The following is a 22,112-nucleotide window of genomic DNA, read 5'->3' on the forward strand; positions in this document are numbered from 1 at the left end:
ACAATGGTATATTCATATTTTTTTAACCTAAAGAAGGATCTTTATGTCAGTCAATCTGGCAAAACTCCACCGTCTTTGGCCCTTGAACCATGTAAACATGGACAAGACCAAATAAGTGAACTTAGGCAACTGTTAACTCTGACAGTTCCTCTATCTTATTTTCCACTTTCAATTTGACATTAATATCAATATTGACAAGAGTAAGGGATTGTTTGTCAGTAATTGGTGCATTTATATCGATAATGACAGCGCATGCTTCTGTGCAATATTCAGGCCCAGGCCCAGAGTACAGATAATGACAATGAAGACAATTCAAGTTTAAGTATAGAATATAGATACAGGTACAATATTAGTATTATAATTATATATAATGTAGTGTGACGAACGGGCAGAGGGCCCGGTGTGTCACGTCGTCTCGTTTTTGGAAATGATGGTATGCAAATGTAGTATGGCCATAAGATTTATTTGCATTGTTATTGACTTTCTTGTGTATATAAAGTATATATGTGATACGATACAGTGCTAGAGGTTGAAGCTGTGGACTGTAAAAAGTAATAAACAAAAATGAATATAACAGCTTCAAAAAAGAACAAAATACCAAACACGGAACGTTTCGGACTCAAAACCCTTCTTCAGCCAACAACAAAAAACATAAATTTTTATGTCTTTATTGTTTGTTGTTGGCTGATGAAGGGTTTTGATCCCGAAACGTGGCGTGTTTGGTATTTTGTTCTTTTATGGTTATATTCATTTTTGTTCATTACTTTGTATATATTTGATGTGAAGTAGTAGTTAGTATGCTGCCATTACCATTAATTCATACATAGGCACTTGCATCTCTTTCTTGTTTCTTTTTTTTTAATTTCAGGACGGAGGTGACTATGATGTTAGCGGGGGACACATTCACTTATGTCATTATGTATCGTTACCATCAGTAACCATATCATTTTGCTGAAAAAAAAATGTGACAAAATAATTGATGCTGGCAAGCTATTAACGTGGATGCCATTTTTTTTCTTTTATAGCAATACTATTATCTTATTGTATGATGAGTATTTGGTTATTCAATTAACATCAGTGCGTACACTTTTGAAAATTACGTCAGTTATAGTATATTTTATTAAAACTAGTCTAATAAACATTTCAGTAGTTTTTGACTCGAAATTTAAAATATAGTAGGGGAGAGTGGGGTCAAATGTCTCCAAACTAATTTTAAAAATCATTAAAAAAAACAACGAATAGCTCTTTTAAACAAATCTTGTACCATAAAAAAAATTATTCATTTGCTATCTTTTGACATTTATACCAAGTCACAAGTTTGAAAATAGTATTCAGAAAATGTGTTAATGTAAAATAATTCTGACAGAGACTTTTGACCCCGTTTCGGGGTCAAATGTCTCTGAATATAGGGTCAAAAGTCTCTGTCATCGTTATTCTACATAAACATACTTTCTGATGCTAAAATCTGTTCCTTTTATCACTACCCATATGTATATAGTTTGTGGTCGTGTGTGGCCTAGTGGTCTAAGCGTTAGACTTGTAAATGTAACGCTGGCATCCCGGGATCGATTCCCGTCAGAGACAAAAACATTGCCCGGCAGCCACCGCTCTATCGGAGACGGCCGTTAAATTCGGAGGTCCCCATCATCGTGTTTCAGTGTTGTCCTTGTCCCAAAAATAATTTAACGCTCCTCACAGGTAGCATGTGGCGTCCTATATGTTATGTGTCCGCTGGCCACCAGGAGGAGCATTGTAAAGCGCTTTGAGCATGTTTTAGAACGTGGAAAAACGCTATATAATAAAAGCTATCTATTATTATCATATGGTTATATATATATATATATATATATATATATATATATATATATGTGTGTGTGTGTGTGTGTGTGTGTGTGTGTGTGTATCACCAACATCAACAACCAATTTTTCAAGAAATAAAAATGAAGATAGAACATTTTCTTGGCAACTTGATAAACGCACGAATTCAAATTTATTTGACATTAAAAGTATTGGAACGCACAGTATTTTACATAATGGGGTGTTGAAATGAATTTAAAAAATCAGAACTGAAGGTCAGAATGTCTCCGGTTCTCACAGTTCCTCCCGATGTTGGTGGATTGAGCTTGCAAAGAATGTCACCCACCGACACCTCCGATACATCGATAATTTGTGGAAACGCAAAAAGAAATTGTCCTTCTTTTGTGGGTTTTCTTTTTAAAAACATGCAGTCTACTGTGTTTTCATCAATATCTACACTCTCAATTTTTCCAACGTAATAGGTTGCTGTTTTTTTACTTGTAAATTGAACCAAAATGTAATCTCCCTCCTCCAATTGTTCAACAGTGGGATTTTTAAGATCAGTTTCAACATCATCTTGCATACTATCAGAAAGGCACAGATCATCGCTGTCACTATCAGCATAATTAATCATCAGCTGGTCAGAGGTCTCACTATCACTATCATTGAGAGGGGGCTGAGAATCAGTGCAGAAAATGGATTTTTTACACTTTGGCTTGACCTGTTGAGATCTTTTGTAAGATTTCTTTGAAGCTGCTTCTTCCAATGACTGTTTGAAAGGTGATGATGTAAGAACCCGTGAAGTTACCTTCTTCTTTAAGGACCTTTTTCTAGGGGCAGCCTTTGCAAATGGACGAATTTCATGAGGAGATATGATGGCTGTAGACAACAAACCTTTGCCTGACAGAGACAAATCAGCGGCTGTAGGAGCTGAGGTGGTGGCTATAGATGAGGTTGCAGTGGCTGTAGGAGATGATGCAGTGACTGTTGAGGACGAGTCAGATTGTTCGGGTTGATCAGTAAAGTATGAAGGCATGTATCTATCTTCTGGGATTCTTTGCCTGTTGATTGGTTGAATGCCAGTGCTCTCAAAGCCCGCTAGAATGTTAGCTGGGGTGAGGGCCTTCGGAAATGCTTCTGCAATAAGAATCGGAAGGTTATGAATCGTCATTACTTTTGCTGCATTAAGAGGGTTTCTCATCCACTTATCAGCTGCTTGATTTTAAAAAGTTTTAAAAGGTCCAAAGACTGTCTTATCAAGTGGTTGAAGTTCATGGCTACAATGTGGGGGGAAAGAGAGAAGAACAATCTTGTTTTCTCTACAATAATTTATTGCTGCTAGGAACACATGTGACACATGATTGTCTAATAAAAGGAGAACTGGGAACTCAGGTGATGGTCTCGAAAAATGGTGAAAATGTTTTAGATAATTCAAGAAATTGACCTCCGTCATCCATCCGCTGGCCTTTGGATGACCCTCCGCCTTGCTGCCAGGAGGTAACACCTCCTCCCACAATGGCTGTTTGTTCACTCTTGGGAAAATACAAAAGGGTGGTATGAAACTGCCAATGGCACTTATAGTGCCACACATTGTCACTAAAGTTCCTTTTTCTTGTGAAACTGCCGCCCCTACTCTCTTTACGCCTTTCTCTGCGATCTTTCTCATTGGTCTTTCAACAGTCGTCACGCCAGTTTCGTCAGTGTTGAAGATCCGGTCTGGGGTAAACTGAAATTTTTCTATAGTCTGTTCAAGGTTGTCGTAGAACAGACCGACATTGTATTTATTAAATGATGCCATACGGGCTAGAGATGTAGGCTCCAGTGTGCGCAGTGAAAAAACTGGGTGTCTCTTAAAAAATCCACTGGCCCAGTCCTTGCCCGCTATCTGGTGTTTTATCCAGCTAGTGGGGGTGGTGATGTTGTTCTTAGTGGCGAACTCAAATGCAAGAGTTCTGAACTCCACCATCGTAAGCCCAAAATATATCCTGCTGGCTTGCATTAGATATTCAGCAAGAATAGCCTCTTGCTTATCGTCAAACACACGACTGTGGTCACTTGACCATCCAAATCTGAGTTTCTCATCCTCAAGGTCGATATTCTGCCTCTTTTTTTCGACATACCGACCCAAAGTTTTATAATTGAGACCTAATTCCCTTGCGGTTAATTTGATCTGCTGACCAGAGTCCAGGACAAGTCTCACCCCCTCAAGCATCAATTCCCTTGAGAAGAGACCCCTTTCGGTTTTCCTTTTAAATGTTCTTGGCATTTTTTAAACTAATGTCTGATATAAATAAAAAGATATAGATATAAAGGAAAGAAAGAAAACTAAATTACAAAGATCATCCAACAAAAATGTGTTAAATGTTGTTACGAAATCATGAAAATAGTGTGGGGTCAAAAGTCTCGCAATTTTATGAGAGACTTTTGGCCCCACGGCTGCGAGACTTTTGACCCCAAGTGTACTGCCATCAATATTTTTAATTTGAAATAAAAACTAACCCCAATTAATGAATTATTTAAACATTATATCAAAAACGAAATAATTAACAATGTGTATGCATAACAATAAGTCAAAAATAGACTCTTGAACCAATAGAAATGTACGATTCAGTAACAATCGAAATATTTAGTTTTTGTAGGCAACTTGATATAGTCTGCTGCTTCTCAGAAGTATCTTAGAGTTATGTCCTTTGCTTTCCTATGGTAATATATGAACCATAGAACAACGAAACAATGTAATTGGAATTATCGTAAGCTCCCTAGTTTTATCAGATTGGACATCGAGACTTTTGACCCGCGGGACTTTTGACCCCACTCTCCCCTATATTTTGCCCCTGAAATCAGCTGATAATCGTAAATCGACAACCCATCGCCACCTTAAATACTTGCCTATTACCCAAAGCAAACATTCTCAGATTGTGAGCATCATTCACGATTTTAATTCAGGTGTTGTGTTGCAATCCCTTCATCTGTATGTCAACCTATTGTGACAAATACTCAACAACTGTAGGACAAATCTATTCATCTATTGTGCTAAAGGTAGCAATGGAAATAAGGAATGTTGGCAGGCCTTTTCGTTGACTGGAAATAAGTAGTCAAGGGGATGGAATGGGCTAAACAGCAGGAAATATTCTGATTGGTTAATGCTTGGTTGCACTCGAACCGTTCAATTGATGAAAACTCATTATTTGTATTCCATTTTTCTCTTTCTTCTTCTTCTTCTTATTATTGTTATTAGTATTAGCGCTTTGAGGTTTCGACGAAAGGTGCTAAATAAATATGCTTATTATCATTATTATTATTATATTATTATTATTATTATTATTATTATTATTATTATTATTATTATTATTATTATTATTATTATTATTATTATTATTATTATTATAATTATTATTATGCAGTAATAGTAGTAGTAGTAGTAGTAGTAGTAGTAGTAGTAGTAGTAGTAGTAGTAGTAGTAGTAGTAGTAATAGGAGTAATGGTTTTATTATTTATTTATTTATTTATTTATTTATTTATTTATTTATTTATTTATTTATTTATTTATTCATTTATTCATTTAATTACTTATTTATAAATTTATTTCAGAAAAATTTCTTTGGAAACCTTCAAAATGGCCACAGGTGAGCCTTTGTTTACATTAGTAATATAGACTTTAATTAAGACCATTGCAATAGAATACCTTCAGTCAAAACAATTAGGTCTGCAACTAATATAAGATCCGTTTTGGAGACATGGAGTTCAATCACGTCATTGAAAATTTAAAAACTGAAATCAATTCTGAGATTATTGCAGATATTGAAAGCATGTATTGTAGAGGCAGAGTACACAGTCATTGGAAATAAATTTGGTATATTCTGACTTTCCCTTGACCAGGCACTTAGATGGAAACTACTATTTAATTTCTTTTGCAGTGTTCAGTGATAACAGTAAACCAAAAAAAAAAGAAAAAAAAAATATTGTAGGCCCAGAGTTGTCAGTTTTACTACATTATTTCCATACTTTTATGAGTGACACATGGTTACTGTTGTTAAGTTTGTACAGCACAGCTAGCTCGCGTGTAACAGTCTCAGTTGCAACAGGAGCTCGACTACAATGGGAAATGTTTAAATCTGTCGTACGATCTATATAATTCATATAAATCATGCATGGCTATAACAGGGAAATATTTCTAGAACACAGCTACAATGGTGTTGTGAGTTGCAATTATAGTCCCCAGTTGAGAAAAAATTACATACCCAAGAAGAAAAACGGAAGGGACACGTGACACATATAACTTATAGGGAATGGAGACGAGGTGGCAGTGGGCAAATTGCAGTTATTGTGTGTACTATTAACATTTCTCTGTGTACTTTATGCATCCATGATGATGCAACAAAAGCCTAGTGAGAGGCACCCGACTGACTGATCAATATTTTGATAAACTAAGGCCTAATATGTCACGTGTAGAGTGAGGGATGTGCGTTCGTGACTGATTATTAGGTAACTATGCCCAATGAGAAGTGAGATGGTGAAGAGCTTTATGTGAGCCTGAAGCTAGGGCTGTGCGGTACTTGAGTTTTGAAGTGCACTCAGTGGCTGTCAGTTGGAATGAGTGGAAAGCAGGAAGGTGAAATTAACCATTGCATTGTTCCAACTCTTCTTGTGTCCTGAAATAAGTGGAAGAAGTGGTAAGGTATGGTGATCATTTTTTTTTTTTTTTTGAGGGGGGGGGGGTACAAGAATGGAAGAGTCTGCAACGTCAGTTGATTTATTTACTTAGGGAGATAACTCAAAATGTGTTCCCTTGTGCCTTTTAAAAAATGTCCCTCAGTATTGCTTCTCAAATACTGTATGCATGGATATAAATAACGGGACTCGGCTACGACAGGGATTTTTTGCCAGTCCCACTATCTGAGTTCCACTGTATAAAAGGATTCAACAGTCTGATTTCACATCCGCCTTGCAACCAATCGACTGGTTCTAAACAAGGAAAGTCAGTACTTTTTATTCTTCATGCTGGCTTGAACTTTTTCTAGTCGGAGAAGACTTCATATAGGTGGTGATGGAGATATTGGTATCTGCCATTGTTCCTGGTAGTTTAGAACCAGTTACTATGCTTCATTATGATGAAAATTATATCGTGACTCTTGAACCCTGTTATCTCTGTACTTAACCCAGCCATGCCATATTGATTTCAGGGCGTTTTTTGACAATATGGCAACACATAGTAAGCCAACCAAGAGTTGCATTATTAAGCAATCCTGTCTTCCGATCTTGTTCAACAACCATCATGCAAAGCCAAGGAACACAGTGTCCTGTTATAAATGTGGAACCAAGGGTAAGTGCATCTTAGAATCTGTTTCTCATCAAGTCTTTTTATTATTTTTGATAAAGACAGTAAATACGTAATTCTGTTTTGTTTTTTGTCTTTTGTATTTTGTGCTTGTTTGAAATGTTTCTTTCTGAGGGGTTAAAGAAATGCATTTGCCATTTACCCAATTGATTCTTAATATTACTTTCTTTATTTTACTATCACATGTTTTGGAAATGTTTATCAAGATCTTTGTCATTAATGAAAATGTGCCCATTTTGAAATGAAAGGTTAAACTGAAAATCATTGTTTCCACTCCCTAGATTGGTTTATATGATGAGAAAATCACCATCAAGTTAGATAACTTCCCGAAAAATGAAAAGATAACACTTCATGGCCAGTGTATCCATGGGCAGAAAAAATTTATCTTTGCATCTTGTGGTCATTATACATCTAATGAACGTGGTCAGGTTAGCATTACAGAACAATCTTCCACTGGGGGAACTTACACAGGTTGGTAAATAAAAAAATAAATAAATAAAATTCCCTTTATTCATCCCATAGGGGAAATTTCTCTCAAGGGTCTATTCCAAGGGAAGACTGGAATAACCCAGGCATCAGTCGCAGTGCAGCACCGCAAATTGAGCTAGGGCGAGGTGACTTGCTCAAGGCCACACAACGCAGCGGCGGGTGATCGAACTCTGTACCTTTCGGGTACGAAGCAAAGACCGTATTACTGAGCCACGCTGGATTCTGTTTTAAGATTGATTAATACTTAAGAACAATAAATTGAACAAAAAAAAACTCAACAAATTTTAGTGTGCTTTCACATTTACTTGATCTGCTCAGTGCCTGCACTTCAAGATGATTCATTTGCTCTTCAAGTACTTCTCAAAATCCTACTTTTATAATTTCAACAATGTAGCAATGACTATGAAAAATGTTTTTTTCCTCTTTTTGAGGAAAATTTTTGTCTAAAATCAAAGCCCTATCTCCACTGAGTAAAAATGTTTTTGAATTTTGAAATTCCATTCATAAATAAACAAGTTATGCAGTTTCAAAGGTGTCATTTATTTGGATGACCCACAAAGAGGAAAAAAACGCAACACTGCGTGGAATCAGCGCTATTTCAGTTGGAACTCCCAAGGGACCAATAACCCTCCCTGCTCGCTACCTGCATGAGGTCATTGGAGTTCAACTGGTATCAGGCAGTGCTGTGTCCAATGGGGGCAATTATGGATATTTATGGTCTTATAATATGTCTGTATAGCGGGAAAACAATAACAGACTCTTTCACTTTATTATTTTGATTTGAAAAATCAGTTGTCTTTCTAAACATCAGTGAAAATTTGACATTCTTGTGGTTAATAGTTTTCTTTGAATATCACACATTGTTGATCTAATTTTAAGCGCTTGTAAATTATGGTGCACTTAAATAAAAAATTTGTTATTCAAAACTCAGCGGCAGTATCTCAAGAATTTTAATAAATATCAAAAGTACATATATGCATCTATGTTCCTGTGCAATATTATCATATTGGCAGTTGATTTTCTTGATTTATTCATAGTTTTGTAAATTCTGTATATTGTTTTGACCAATTCCGTTCCTCTCAAACAGTTGTGTTGATCATAACAGTAAACTGATATGATTTATGTCTTTATGTGGTAAAATAACTCATAAAGATAATATTTTATTGACCAGTAAAGACTAAAAACCAATATTGTGTATGATGTCAATATCTCAATTTACTATCAATCTGCCTATAAAGTATGACTTCTTTACAAGAAAAAAATCAATCACCCAACAAGGTTACTGGACATGCTACACATATTGCAGTATCAATCATCAATTACAACTAACACTAAGCACTGGTACTGTAAAATTAAATGATTTGCTCAAACAGACGGACATAGTATGTGGACAAAAGAGGATTCAAAATTACGAGGGCATATAGTTTATTCCAAGTAGTAACCTTTATCTCTTTATTGACCAACTATATTCAAAACGAACACACTGTCCACATAGGTTATATAGAATCATCTCCTTTCTTCCAAGAATACACATTTAGTCATTGTCTTATAAAGTCATCTGATATACCATTGAACTCCAGTCAGTCAAATTTAGAGATAAAACAATTGAATAACAACCAGAGTCGAATCAGTACAACACCACAGGCATACCACAGCAAGATCATTTAATTTTTGGGAAATCACTGCCATATATATCTGGACTCTTCAGTCTATAAAAAGTTAACACATTCACTTGTGCACAAAAGGAGAACTTGAACTTAAATTATATTACTTATTCAACATGCAAGAATACCCTAAACATTGACACCTATATGACACTATAAAGTCGGCATTTCCTGAGACAACCACACAAAAGCAGTAACGTATACATCTTCAAACTATAATGCCCAACAGTCATAAAAAAATATAATTTTGACTTGAATCGTAAGGGATTTAAGTATAGAAAAAAGTTATCAAGCCATTAAAAAGTTGGCATTCAAATGTGCCCAAAACTCATAATATTTAAATCAGTTAAAAAATAATATTAGTATATTTTCGTCTAATGGTTTATATTTTATTCCTAAACTGATATTTGGACATAATTCATGGCATGGAATACTATGAGAGAGAAAATGAGGATCTCACCAAGTCATGCCAAATAAGATTCATATCTTTTAAGGTTTTACTGCCCGGACGACAAAACTTGGCATGTGTCAAGATCATCATTTTTACTTTATAATGATGCTTGTTTCAATCATTTTCTGACGCTGGGAATTAAATTATTGATATGCAAATTACAACAAATTAATTTCATTGATAGCTCAAAAACCACTAAATTGACACCTCTCTTATGAGCAGCCTTAAGAGGATACATTATTATCAACCATGGCATATGATGAAAGAAACCCTTGCTTTGCTTGTGGTGAGGGAACAATTTTCATATTTGTGTTCACAACTGAGCAATACCATGAAATATTGCAACAATTAATTACCATCAGTGGCATCACAGATTCCTACTGACCGCTACCTGTTCCACCCATGGGCTGACCCCACTTATGGGGTCAGGTTGACCTAGCACTGAAATACCGCTCAGAGGGGAAAATGCCACGCAGTGGCGAAAATATGGGACGCTTTTTCTGAATTTTTTTTCGACCTTTGGTGTATCTTGCGTAATAAGTGGATTATAAGATTGAAACTTGAAGAGTAAATTAGGATGGTGTTTTGTAAAATACGGGAAAAGTACTCGTCATATTCATATGAAATTTTACAACCAAAAAGAAGAAATGTTCATGTATTACCTTGTCAGCGACAAAACCTCCACGCCCGGTAGTTTTAGAAATATTTTACTCCAAAAAGTAAAAATCTATTTTTAACGGTCTTCTGGTAATCGCACGAGTTTTGTCGCTTGACATAATCTAAAATGACCTTTTTCCTAACTGTGTGCCAACTTTCAGTCATATTCACCAATAACCAGCGTCGTAATTAATTTTTTAAAATAGCATATACGAAACGGCTTCGTCCCATATTTTGACGCGAATTCGGGCACTTCGTGAGCGAAAAAGAGGCCCAAAGATTTGACGGGATAGTCATTGCTAAACAATGCATAAATACTGGACTTGTACAAGATAATTTCATTCACTTTCATTGATAAATTTGACAGTCAGTGATTCATCTATTTACCCATACAGTATTCTATCTACTGTTTTGGAAGTACTGGTATGTTTTAAAATTTTAATTACAGGGTCAGAGCCGATGGGAATAGTATGGAGTTTACAATCAGCACCTGGCCAATCCGGTAATGCTAGGATGCTCCCAAAATGGACTGACAAACCTGTCATCATCCGACTGAGTTCGTATCTCGGTCATTTACACTTGGAGGATATTTATGAATCCAAAACCAATCCAGAAAGCCTAGCAGAGATAGAACTTGAACGTTGGTTGAGATTCCCCTCTGAGGTCACCAGGAAAGAGGTTAAAGCGGGCAATGTACGTGGTGTTTTGTATCTTCCAGCAGGTGAGTTCTTTTGATTAATCAGAATGGTAAAATGCTGTGAAAACAATGTATATGAGGTATAAAAGGGATTTTTAAAATCCGAATTTTGTTTTGTGTTCCTCAACATCCTTAGTGAAATTTATAGGCACTAATAAAAGAGCTGATGTATGAGAATTTTCCCTGCATTTTTTTAAAGAGTCCTAAATGAGATAGAAGTAGGATTTTTGAAATGCAATTTTTTCCTTGATGTTTTTATTTCATGGCTGGTGATTCTTTAAAAAAAAAAAAGAGCTTTTATATAGTGCAATATCCACTAAACATTCTCAAAGCGCTTTACAAAGGCTCCCTGACCAACAACAGCACGTAACATGTAGAACACTACATGACGCTTGAAAGGCAATATTGCAATTATTTTCGAAAGAGACAACATTATTAACGGCCAGGTACTCATTTTACACCTTAGTACAGTGACAGAATGTGAGTAAAGAGCCTTTTCCAAGGACTCAACTATGTGCAGAGTCTTTGGATAATGTTTATGCATATTTCTAATTAATTTCACTATAATATCAATCCCTAATGTTTCATTGTTTTAATGCATTGAGGCCGATGTTTACTTATTTATAGGACTGATAACCTCATTGTTATGGGCTCATTATTGTAATGGAAATACTCTCAAACCAACGCAAAATATTGTCCATGATAACAATGTTAAATCAAGTCCACATTCCCATCAGTTATCAGACCAGCAAATATGTAAACAAAGATTGAGACTGATACAAAAATAATCTTAATTGTAAAAATTGAATTTGAATTATGAATTATATCACTGGTAATTACATGTCGGTGCACCTAATCACAAGCCATGCCAGTCCTTGTGCATGCATTCCTGTTGTTTCATTGTCAGTTTAATCTCACCTATTGGTCATGGGTACAAGATGACCATCTCCTGACATGCCAGTCCTTGTGCATGCATTCCTGTTGTTTCATTGTCAGTTTAATCTCACGCATTGGTCATGGGTACAAGATGACCATCTCCTGACTGCAGAGTGCCAATTGGAATATTCCTCTGTTATTTTGATCCCCTTTTTTTGTTTCGTAAGGTGACGGACCATTTCAAGGAGTCATCGACATGTTTGGGACATCGGGAGGAATCATGGACTACCGAGCAGCTCTTTTGGCATCACATGGTTTTGCTGCCTTTTCCCTGCCATATTTCAGATACCAAGATCTTCCTGATAATATGATAGACGTCACTTTTGACTATTTTGAGGTACCAGTACATATTTGACCCCTACCTCTGCCTTTATAAGGAATTATGCTAGAGAAAATTATTGATTAAAATTATAAGTCAACATGATTAAAGCCATGAAACGCTTTGAGATGCTTTTGTATTTTATGGTATCTAGATTTAGACATTATCAGTTTTTCATATTTGATCATTCTTATGAATCAAAGTTAAATTTTCATATCCATTTGAGTTAATACGACCTACCTTATATTCCCTGAAAACATGGATACTAGATTTCTGGCTTAACCTTGATATCCAGATTTTAAAATTGATTTTGGTTTCTTTCTGTCATGTAGGGATATGATAGTCAACAATATGCACTCTTGATTCTGAGCAGAAAAGACGAGTGATTTATTACACATAAATGTTTTTTGCACAATTTACTTGTTATTTCAGGAGGCTGTGAATTGGTTTTCTTCCCACCCCAAAGTGTATCCACACGGAATTGGAGCACTAGGCGTGTCAAAGGGAGGGGAGTTGGCATACTGTATGAGTGCTTACCTGCAAAAGGTGTGTTTATACGCTATATTTAAGAATAGAAAATTACTAAGGCAAGATTAACTTTGTGCTGATCATCCACAAAAGGCGAGCATTTCTTCCATATCATAAATTCTACCAATATTTATCTGGTTACAAAAGCAAACTGAAATTGCTTTTCTTTTTTTTTTTTACATATAGCAAGTCCTTGCCACTCATAGTAAGGAATAGCTATGACTGCCAGAGGCTGCCAAGTGAATTTAAATTTTTTTTTTAAACAGATCAATGGCGACTTTTTAGAATGGTTTTTTGGCATTCTGATCTGCCAAAGAATGAGACAGAGGGCTATCTATCTATCTATCTATCTATCTATCTATCTATCTATCTATCTATCTATCTATCTATCTATCTATCTATCTATCTATCGATGTTTTCTTTTACAAATTATCTTCACCACAACATATAGAGCTAAAGTATCAAATGACTCATCTGCAGTTTTCTTCCTTTATATAGTCTAGACAATGCTTGTCAAAATTGTAAAGTGTAATAGCAAACACTTCAGCAGATTATCCACTAAACATCTGCCTACATTACATCATTTTCATTGTCCTTTTTAATACCATGATCGACCACAGTTTGCATAGATTTTTATTGATACGTATAATAGGGTCATAAGAGAGACATGATTTTAGACAACTGCAACGAAACTAGCAACTGAAGAAGGCAAGTTTAAACAGGAATAGATTTTTTGGCCCATTTTTCAAGTCAGTGTTCTTATAATTTTAATCATATAAATTATATAAAGTGAGTGTAATTTTGTGTAGTTTCTCTACATTACATGTCTCAGAAAAATATTCATAAAATGTACTTTTTCATAAATATTCCTATGAAATTATCCTACACAGTAGCCAAATAATTGCATTTTAAGACCATGAATTTTCAAAACAGTCATATATAAAACAAAACAGTTAAAAAATGGAGAAGATCTAGTCCTTTTCTAAATGTTTTCTCCTATTTGTTTAGCAACAATCTGATATGTTTAATTTAATTTTTTTTTCAGGTAAAGTGTGTAGCTGTCCTGAATGGTTTTCCATTTTACAGTCTGAATGATTTGTACTACAAAGGAAAGCTACTCTGTAGAGGTTCTGAGTAAGTTATCCGACAGAATTACTATAAACATTTTTTGGTTAGTGCGGGGCGGTCCTTGGCAAGCTTAAGGACCACGGTCCTACAGTCCTTGGGAAATGAAGACCGCAAGGACCGGTCCTAGGACCGGTCCTTTTCGACATTGAACATTCCTGAGAGACTGTTGGAAATTCGAACCGGTTTGACCTTTGAGACCGTGGGATCGTTCATTCTTGAACCGTTAAAGACCGCTACACGATGAAAACCGTGGTCTACAGGAGTAAAACACATGGAGTAGTCACACTCATTTCAAATTGTAACCTAATTAGAGAAGAGGGGTGATGCCTTCTTTATTTGCTCACCGTACTTCATTGTTACTTCGATAATTTAATAAAATTTGAAATTTATCCCCATTAACGGAGATAATGGCATCGCCCAAGGCGTTGATCGAGTTGTTCGTGGCGTTGATACACACACGCAACCCCGTATAATGGAATCGTCCAAGGCGTGCGCCTCCTGTTCCCCCCATCTCACACACGAAAGGGCGGTTTGCGGAGTGGAGGTTGGTGGTCGTCTGCCTGTATGGTCGTCTGTGTCGTTTAGTGTATGGCAAAGGGGGGTGGGTGCGATTAATTAAGTGGGATGGGTGGTGATTGGTGGAAGATAGGCAACCGAGGCAACGAATCGCTGGGAAGTAGCCTAGTATGGCGCGAGACCGTGGAAAGGTGATAAGAAGTGAGGACCGCCGCCGGTCTTCCCCACCGGACCGATCCTCGGTTCACAGCTAAAAGACCGTGGGACCGGTCCTTGGACCAGTCCTCAGCGCGGCACTATTTTTGGTTATGATGAATATATTATGTTTAGAATATCAGAGGATTAATATGTTTTGTTTGAGTACTCGGTAATAAGTGTGTTTTAATGATAATGATGATTATGATACTAATAATAATAATAATATTAATAATAATAATAATAATAATAATATTGATAATAATAATGATAATTAATAATAATAATAATAATAATAATAATAATAATAATAATAATAATAATAATAATAATAATAATATTAATAATAATAATAATATTAATAATAATAATGATAATAATAATAATAATAATAATAATAATAATAATAATAATAATAATAATAATAATATTAATAATAATTGTTGTGCTCCACGAGCAGTACACACCACGAAGGACAGGGAATACATAAATGGCTAATCAATAAGATTGTTTATTGCATATTAAACAAATAAATTGCAAATTGAATTTGACAGAGAAATCGATAAAATTAAAATAAAAGCCTAGGCATGTCCATTTGTTCTCACGACACTCACAGTTGCGATTATCCTCGATGCACAGAGTTTCGACTTAATGACAAGACAAGACACTCTACAAATCATATATCACTGACATAGTATTACAGTAGAACATGAAAGTAACGTACTCGGAAATAGCGAGAACTCGGAAATAGCGAGTAAAATCTAAATCCCCGTTTTTTTCCCTTATTTGAGTCAATAAAATTAGCATGAAAGTAGCGAGTATGAAAAAGAGGTCAACTCGGAAATAACGAGCATTTCCTGCCCCAGCCTAGGACTGCGAACGAAGTAAAGCAAAACAAGAGACAATGGCAATTTAAATATTTTTAGCCTAGCCTCTTTTCTTTTCTTATTTTTCGTTACGAGTAATATTACATAGTAGCCTAGTCTGTAGTAGTACATAATAGGCGAAACAAATTTGGGTGGGGGTTGGGTTTGTGTGCGTGTGTGTGTATTGGGGGTGGGGGTCAATTATTCACCTAATGTGGTGCCACGCGACGCGCGAGGTAAGCGCATGTCAACATGCCTCGCTTCGCAGCTTCGGTCAGCGAGTAGCATCGTTAACGAACGACACGATCAGCGAGAGAGGGGAGTGTGGAACCATTATTTCAATGGGTCAGTGATTGAGTGATGCGCTTGCTTACCTCATCAAACATGCCGAGTGCCTGCAAACACTCGCGCGCACACGCACACGCACTTCTATGTTCTTGTTTTTTTTCTAGTCATGATTTTACTTGAAAATAAAAACAAAAACAACAAAAAACCAAGCATTCTGCCACTTCTGTGAAGAAATTGAAATAGGGGCGACGGCTTTTACTCGAATTACACACTGAGGGGAATAACCAGCAATATTATAACCTTTCCTGGCAACTCGGGAATAGCGAGAACTCGGAAATAGCGAGTAATCAGGAGTGGACCCGTCGAACTCGCTATTTCCGAGTTCTACTGTATTGAACACTGCAGTACAGCAGTACAAAGATATACATATCTACAGACTATACCTAATGTAATTGATGCCTAAGCAAATGTGTAGTTTACTAATCATACGAATACAATGTATTCATTATATACAATAAATTGAGACATTATTTAGAGGTGGTATATAAATGATATTCTGTGTCCTATTCATGCAGATACAGAATTGTTACTAAAATCGCAGAGGGCAATAACTCACTTATAATGATACACCGTAACACTTCCCTTCTAGCCTGAAAGATACCATCTTAATATGTTTATTGACACACATATTTTAAGAAGTCTGTTTGAAGACTATTTCAAAGTTCATTTTATATTTCATGTTACAATTTTCCAGAAAATCACTGTGGTAACTAACATTTGAAATTCTGTATTGATACTATGCTTAATACGTTATTGACACACATATTTTAATCAGTCCGTTTCTGGGTGGGGTCCTGACCTCCCATAGTGGGCAGGGGGGTACATACTGTGTCTTCTATCCCCTTATAACTGTTTTCCAAAATGTCTTTGTCTTGGAATGAGATTACTTGGTTTTGTCCTGGCCCTGGCCCGAGTCCTAGCTGGGAGGGGAACAGTCAAATGCATAGTTATTGTTTTGGGAGATGATATTTTTTTCCTTGTAAATCATCTCTCTGTTATGTATTATTATATTTGTTATTTTCAATGTATAATGTAAGCATTTGAGTGTATTCCTCTTTGTTGGATTTTGCGCTTGTGTCCGGATGAGACTTATAGGTGATCTCAAACTAACTACATTGGTGGTATGCTCTTGGAATCTACATCTGATACCTATTTGTTCTCAGTTCCCCTATGTCTTACTTTTTCTTGGCTGCTTTAATTGTAATTCTAGAACTTTTTACTATCCCATTTTCTTCCTTTTTACTGGCGCTGATATAACCTAAATGTGTTGCAAGCGCTGTAAAACCCTTAAAAACAAAAACAAAACATAAGCAGTCCGTTTGAAGACTATTTCAAAGTTCATTTGATATTTCAAGTTAGAATTTTCCAGAAAATCACTGTGGTAACTAACCTTTGAAATTCTGTATTAATACTATGTCAAACGTCTGCTTTGATCAAATACACTGTATGTCTCAACGTTTTTGCAGATTAGAGTTCAGCAATTGTGAATTGACCCCTGAGGGTGCCCTGAGTCTTAAGTCTGGCTTTGAGTACATGGACAATCTGATCCCAGTAAGGTTTCTGCATAATGTTAGATTTTTCATAAATATAGACCTTGACAACCCTCCTATTTTTATCAGGAAATTTGTGACCTACCACTCAAAATGCCATGAAGGTATTCAAATTAAAATGACCAGTAATGTGAGATTTTAGGTTTTGTCATTTTCAGAAATTGTATTAATTTATCAACCTGATCAAGCACTGTTTTGGGCTGGTTGGTCACATTTTACTATTCCAGAAAACCAAGATCATCATCATCATCATCATCATCACCATCATCATCATCATCATCATTAACTCCATTATATCATCTAAAGTGATGAAAACAGCATTGATTTACTCACAGGTGTATCTGTATCTAATGTGATTCACTCTTCAACTGTGGCTTTGTGGTCTAGTGGCTAAAAGCGGCTAATGATCTGCAGGTTCAGGGTTTGAGTTTTGCTGTTGAGTTTTTTGAAAATGCTCTTACTCACATTTTCTCATCATACTTCCGTGTAAAGTGAGAACCTAGCTGATAACAGAATTGTTTGTGTTGGAAAAAATAACTAATTAAAGCACCCATCAGTTGTGTTTTTTTGCGTGTAAAGCGTCATGAGCACATTTTAAAATTTATGGATAAAAATCACTACTTTTTTGTTTTTTGTTGTTTTTTGTTTCTGAGAAATCATTTATGGAAAAATTGCAATATTGGGTTCATATGGATTTTTTTCCTGGCAGTGCTTTTAAAAAATAAAATAAAAAATATATTAAGTTTTTTTTTAATAAAGTGAAAATTCAGTATGTGTTGCCTATGAAAAATGGACTTAAGTTGTGTTGCTTCATTCATTTTAACGCTATCAGGTTTTGAAAAGTCTATGGTAAATCTGCATAATGTTGTATCGTTGTATTGTTAATTTTAATGCACTCTTTCTTGGTACGTCACATTGGTATAGTATATTATTATACCCTATCTGTTTTGGGAAAACCCCGATTTTACCATAGCATAATAGCAAAAATATAACAAGACCTCCCCATTATTCTTTGGTAAAAAATGTAGCTGTTTAAGAATTTTTTTTTCTCTGCATTCATCTGGTTTTACTAAAAATAGGTTTTGATGCATAACGATGTCCTGACCACAATCGTAATTTTTAGTGACAAATCGTTGACTTCAAGAACCAATCATTATAAAATTGAATAAATTTTGATGAGAAGTAACATGGGTGAGGTCATTGAAGGGGTATAATAAAATTATTTGTGATTCCTGTGTTTGAAATTTCAAACTTGTTCTCATTGCATGCTCCTACTCCCAAAGCTCATGCAATGTCATTGGGTAACTGTTTGAAAATTTCAAATGAACGTGTTCAAGAATTTTATTTTCAATCATTTTAATGTCATTAGGCTTGGCAAGGCAATGCCAAACATCTCATCCTGGTGTCTGAGGACGATTACCAGATGGACCCTTACAGCTACAAATTGTTGATAGACGCTTGCCCAGAGGAGAAGAAAAACAATTTTGAGGTGGTGCGATACCCTGGAGCTGGTCATCTCCTGGAGCCTCCTTATACTGCATTATGTCGATCTTTTATCAATCCAGGCTTTAGTAAGTATTAGTGTAAGTGCTTTCTCTGAATTTGATGGAATAATGAAAACAATAATAATAATAATATATATTTGTTGTCCCCAAAAAAGTGGCAATTTGTCATTTGGTTACACATTTATAACAATATAATATTGACATAGACACACTCACACAAGATGCACACTAGTAACATAGTAGTTATCGTAAAAAAATTTTAAAACCAGCATCAACAACATCATCATCATCACAACAACCTTCCTAATATTTTCGTTACAATCCTTCACTTCCACCATTCCCCTATAACACCATTCACCATCTTCATCATACTCCACATTTCTATGATCAAACTTAATTTCGCCAAATTTTAAGATTTATAAAAGTTCAGTTTTAAAATGACTGAAAAAAATCAACAACAAAAATAGTTTGTTACGAGTGAACATCAAAAATAACTCCCTGTAATTCATCTCAGCTAACAAAAAGGGATGTTCTAATCATTCAACAATGAGATTAAGATTTTGTTTTAGATCATATAATTTCGGTCACTATCTATTTGATAACAACTGCAGACCAAACACATTTTCCTGTAGAGCATTAACAGCTGAGATGTTCTTTTTGTAAATTTGGCTGTTATTGTTATTACCTTTTTTTTGGTGAAAACAGTAGGATATGATGCCTGCTTTGAGTGCAGTCAAACCTCTTCTCCTTCTTCTTCGATCAGATAGCCAACACCATCATGCTGCACTATGTTGTATGCGCTCAGAGCAGCCAGGAATTGTTCATGATTTGGTGCTGTCACTATTTAGCACCATTTTGCTTGATAAAGCTTAAGTCAAAGTGAATGCTAAGCTTACTTGAAGAAGCTATGGACTGTAAAAACTATTGGAACAAAAATGAATACAATGGAAACCTTATCAAACCAACACTTCCAAATCAGAGAGATTGATTGACTTTAATTTCTCAAAGTGACAAGAACTAAAAAAGTTATAATTCTGGTCATTTTAACTTTAAAATATCTGGTACACCTCGACATATTACCGTTTTTTTGCAATGTGTCACATTTATTGATTTTAAAAAAAATTTACTTAATTACCCCAGATATGTTGATGATGTTTGGTGGTCTTATGAAGGAACATGCTTACGCCCAGGAGGACTCATGGCAGAGAATTCTCCAACATTTGCGAACCAACATCCCGACCTCATCATAGGGTATGGAAGCTGATGGAGATGGAACATGGAGAGACTCGCTATTGATATGACTATGACTTGAGTCTTCCTTAAATCTGAAAATTGTGTCGGATATTTCTGAGAGAAGTAAAAGGATCAACCGTCCACTTCCCTTTGACTTTGAATGACTTTGTGGTAGAGGATGAAGCTTATCTTTCAAGATATTCACAACTTTTTAAAATAGGAATTGTCTTCGTAGCTGGTATTTTGCTCAGTTGGTAGACCACTTACGTCACACAGGAAGGAACAGACTAAGATCAATCCTGGGTCATTGGGTAGCTTGATCTGTTAGATTTGGTGGAAAGTACCTCGTGATAGACTAGCATTCTATACAAAGGATAACAAGCAATTGCTATTGTCTTTCTCACGCTACAGAAACCGGGATAGACTAATGGCTCTAAAGGATTACTTAACCAAAAGTAAAACAGTCCATTCTGTAGTTCCTTTAAGGGGGAAGGAAGATGATATGAATATTGTTATATTTTCGTAGTTTTTAATTTATTTTATAAGCAATTTGAGTGGATCCCTCTTTATGGGATCTTGTGCTTGAGCCTTCTGGGGATTTTAGATGGCCTCCAGCTATGTATTTGTTATCGTTGAAAATTTACCTATAAGTGTTACTGTGCCATAAAATGTAGCCTACTTAACTCTTTCAAATTCATATGCATGGAAAATCGAACAAATTTGTTTGATTTTCAATGAGGGTGAACTTGAGAGGGTTAAACTCATCGCCTTACACTGTCCAAAAATAAAGTCACATTACATGATGCAGATCATCAATAGAAAATGAACTGTGTATTGAATTCATGAACTCTCAAATTAGGAATTAAATTTATAAAAACAGTTATGTACTTTCCAAGATCTATAAATTCTAATAGTATGGAATTCGTCTCGTCATCTACAGCCTTCATCAGAAGATTGGTCAGGATGCCCCCCTAGTGTAACCACCCATCAATTTGTTTCGTCTTGCTGTTGTCACTACAGATTTGCAGTCATAGACTCATATAGTTATATGGCTTTTACATTTTATTGAGTCAAGATTCAGATTCAGATTCACTAATTAAGCCATTGGCATCATCAATGGGATCAAAGTTTTTCAGCACTAATCAACAACAACCTTTCACTTTCTTTTGGTGACAATCGCTTTGTATTGAGATGTAATTTTTTAGGAGATGTCGGGCTCTGTGTTCAACGACGTCATTCATAAAACCTCATTCATAAAAACTAATTGCAATTAATCCTTGAACTCATTGTGGATATCTGCAAACATGAAAATATGTGAAACTATTATTATAATAAATTGTATATTGGATCATTTTTGGTCTTGAACACATGATTTAAAAATAGATCGTTTAAAAAAAAAAATGATAATAAGAAGAATCATTCATTTTTATTAATCATTTTAAATAATCAGAATTCTGAAATAAAAATTTACACGTCAAGTAATTTGCATGATTGTTCTTTCTTAATATAGGTACTGCTCCTGGGTGGGGTCTTCTGTGGGCAGGGACGTCACTCGCTGTGTCTTCTATCCTCTATGTCTGTTTTCCCTTTCAGTCTCTGTCTTTATTCTGGATTGAGATTTTTGTCCCTAGTCCTGATGGGATCCTTAGCTGGGAGGGTGACCGACATGTATAGTAAATTTTTTGAGAGATGATTCCCCCCCCCCCCCCTATATATATCATATCACTATAATGTACTTTTATAATAATTAATTAATTTTGAATGTATTGTAGTTTTTGGGTGAGGATCCGACCTCCCAGAGTGGACAGGGAGGTATTTGCTGTGTCTTCTATCCCCCTGTGTCTGTTTTCTAATTGCATTCTGTCTTTGTCTTGGGATGAGATTACTTGGTTTTG

At 35.5% G+C, this 22,112-nt stretch overlaps 1 protein-coding gene across 5 annotated transcripts; it reads left to right on the forward strand.

Annotated features, from left to right (window-relative positions):
- Window positions 1–65: 65 nt before the first annotated feature.
- LOC144971332 (acyl-coenzyme A amino acid N-acyltransferase 1-like) lies at window positions 66–21,695 on the forward strand. 5 transcript variants are annotated; one of them, XM_078912039.1, is made up of 11 exons: window positions 66–341; window positions 5,389–5,423; window positions 6,981–7,120; window positions 7,417–7,606; window positions 10,845–11,117; window positions 12,197–12,366; window positions 12,781–12,894; window positions 13,922–14,010; window positions 17,396–17,480; window positions 18,849–19,050; window positions 20,125–21,695. In XM_078912039.1, exons 1-11 carry the CDS (start codon window positions 253–255, stop codon window positions 20,232–20,234), a joined length of 1,497 nt encoding a protein of 498 aa, XP_078768165.1. In that variant the 5' UTR covers window positions 66–252; the 3' UTR covers window positions 20,235–21,695. The 5 variants fall into 5 exon arrangements, with proteins under 5 accessions (XP_078768165.1, XP_078768190.1, XP_078768198.1 ...); XM_078912064.1 differs by having other exon boundaries at window positions 72–200; XM_078912072.1 differs by lacking the exon at window positions 66–341 and adding an exon at window positions 415–433.
- The last annotated feature ends 417 nt before the right edge of the window (window positions 21,696–22,112 follow it).

Source organism: Berghia stephanieae, chromosome 1 (assembly GCF_034508935.2).
Source record: "Berghia stephanieae isolate SIO BIC M18660-M18661 chromosome 1, UCSD_Bste_1.3, whole genome shotgun sequence".
In the NCBI taxonomy this organism is placed as follows: Eukaryota; Metazoa; Mollusca; class Gastropoda; order Nudibranchia; family Aeolidiidae; genus Berghia; species Berghia stephanieae.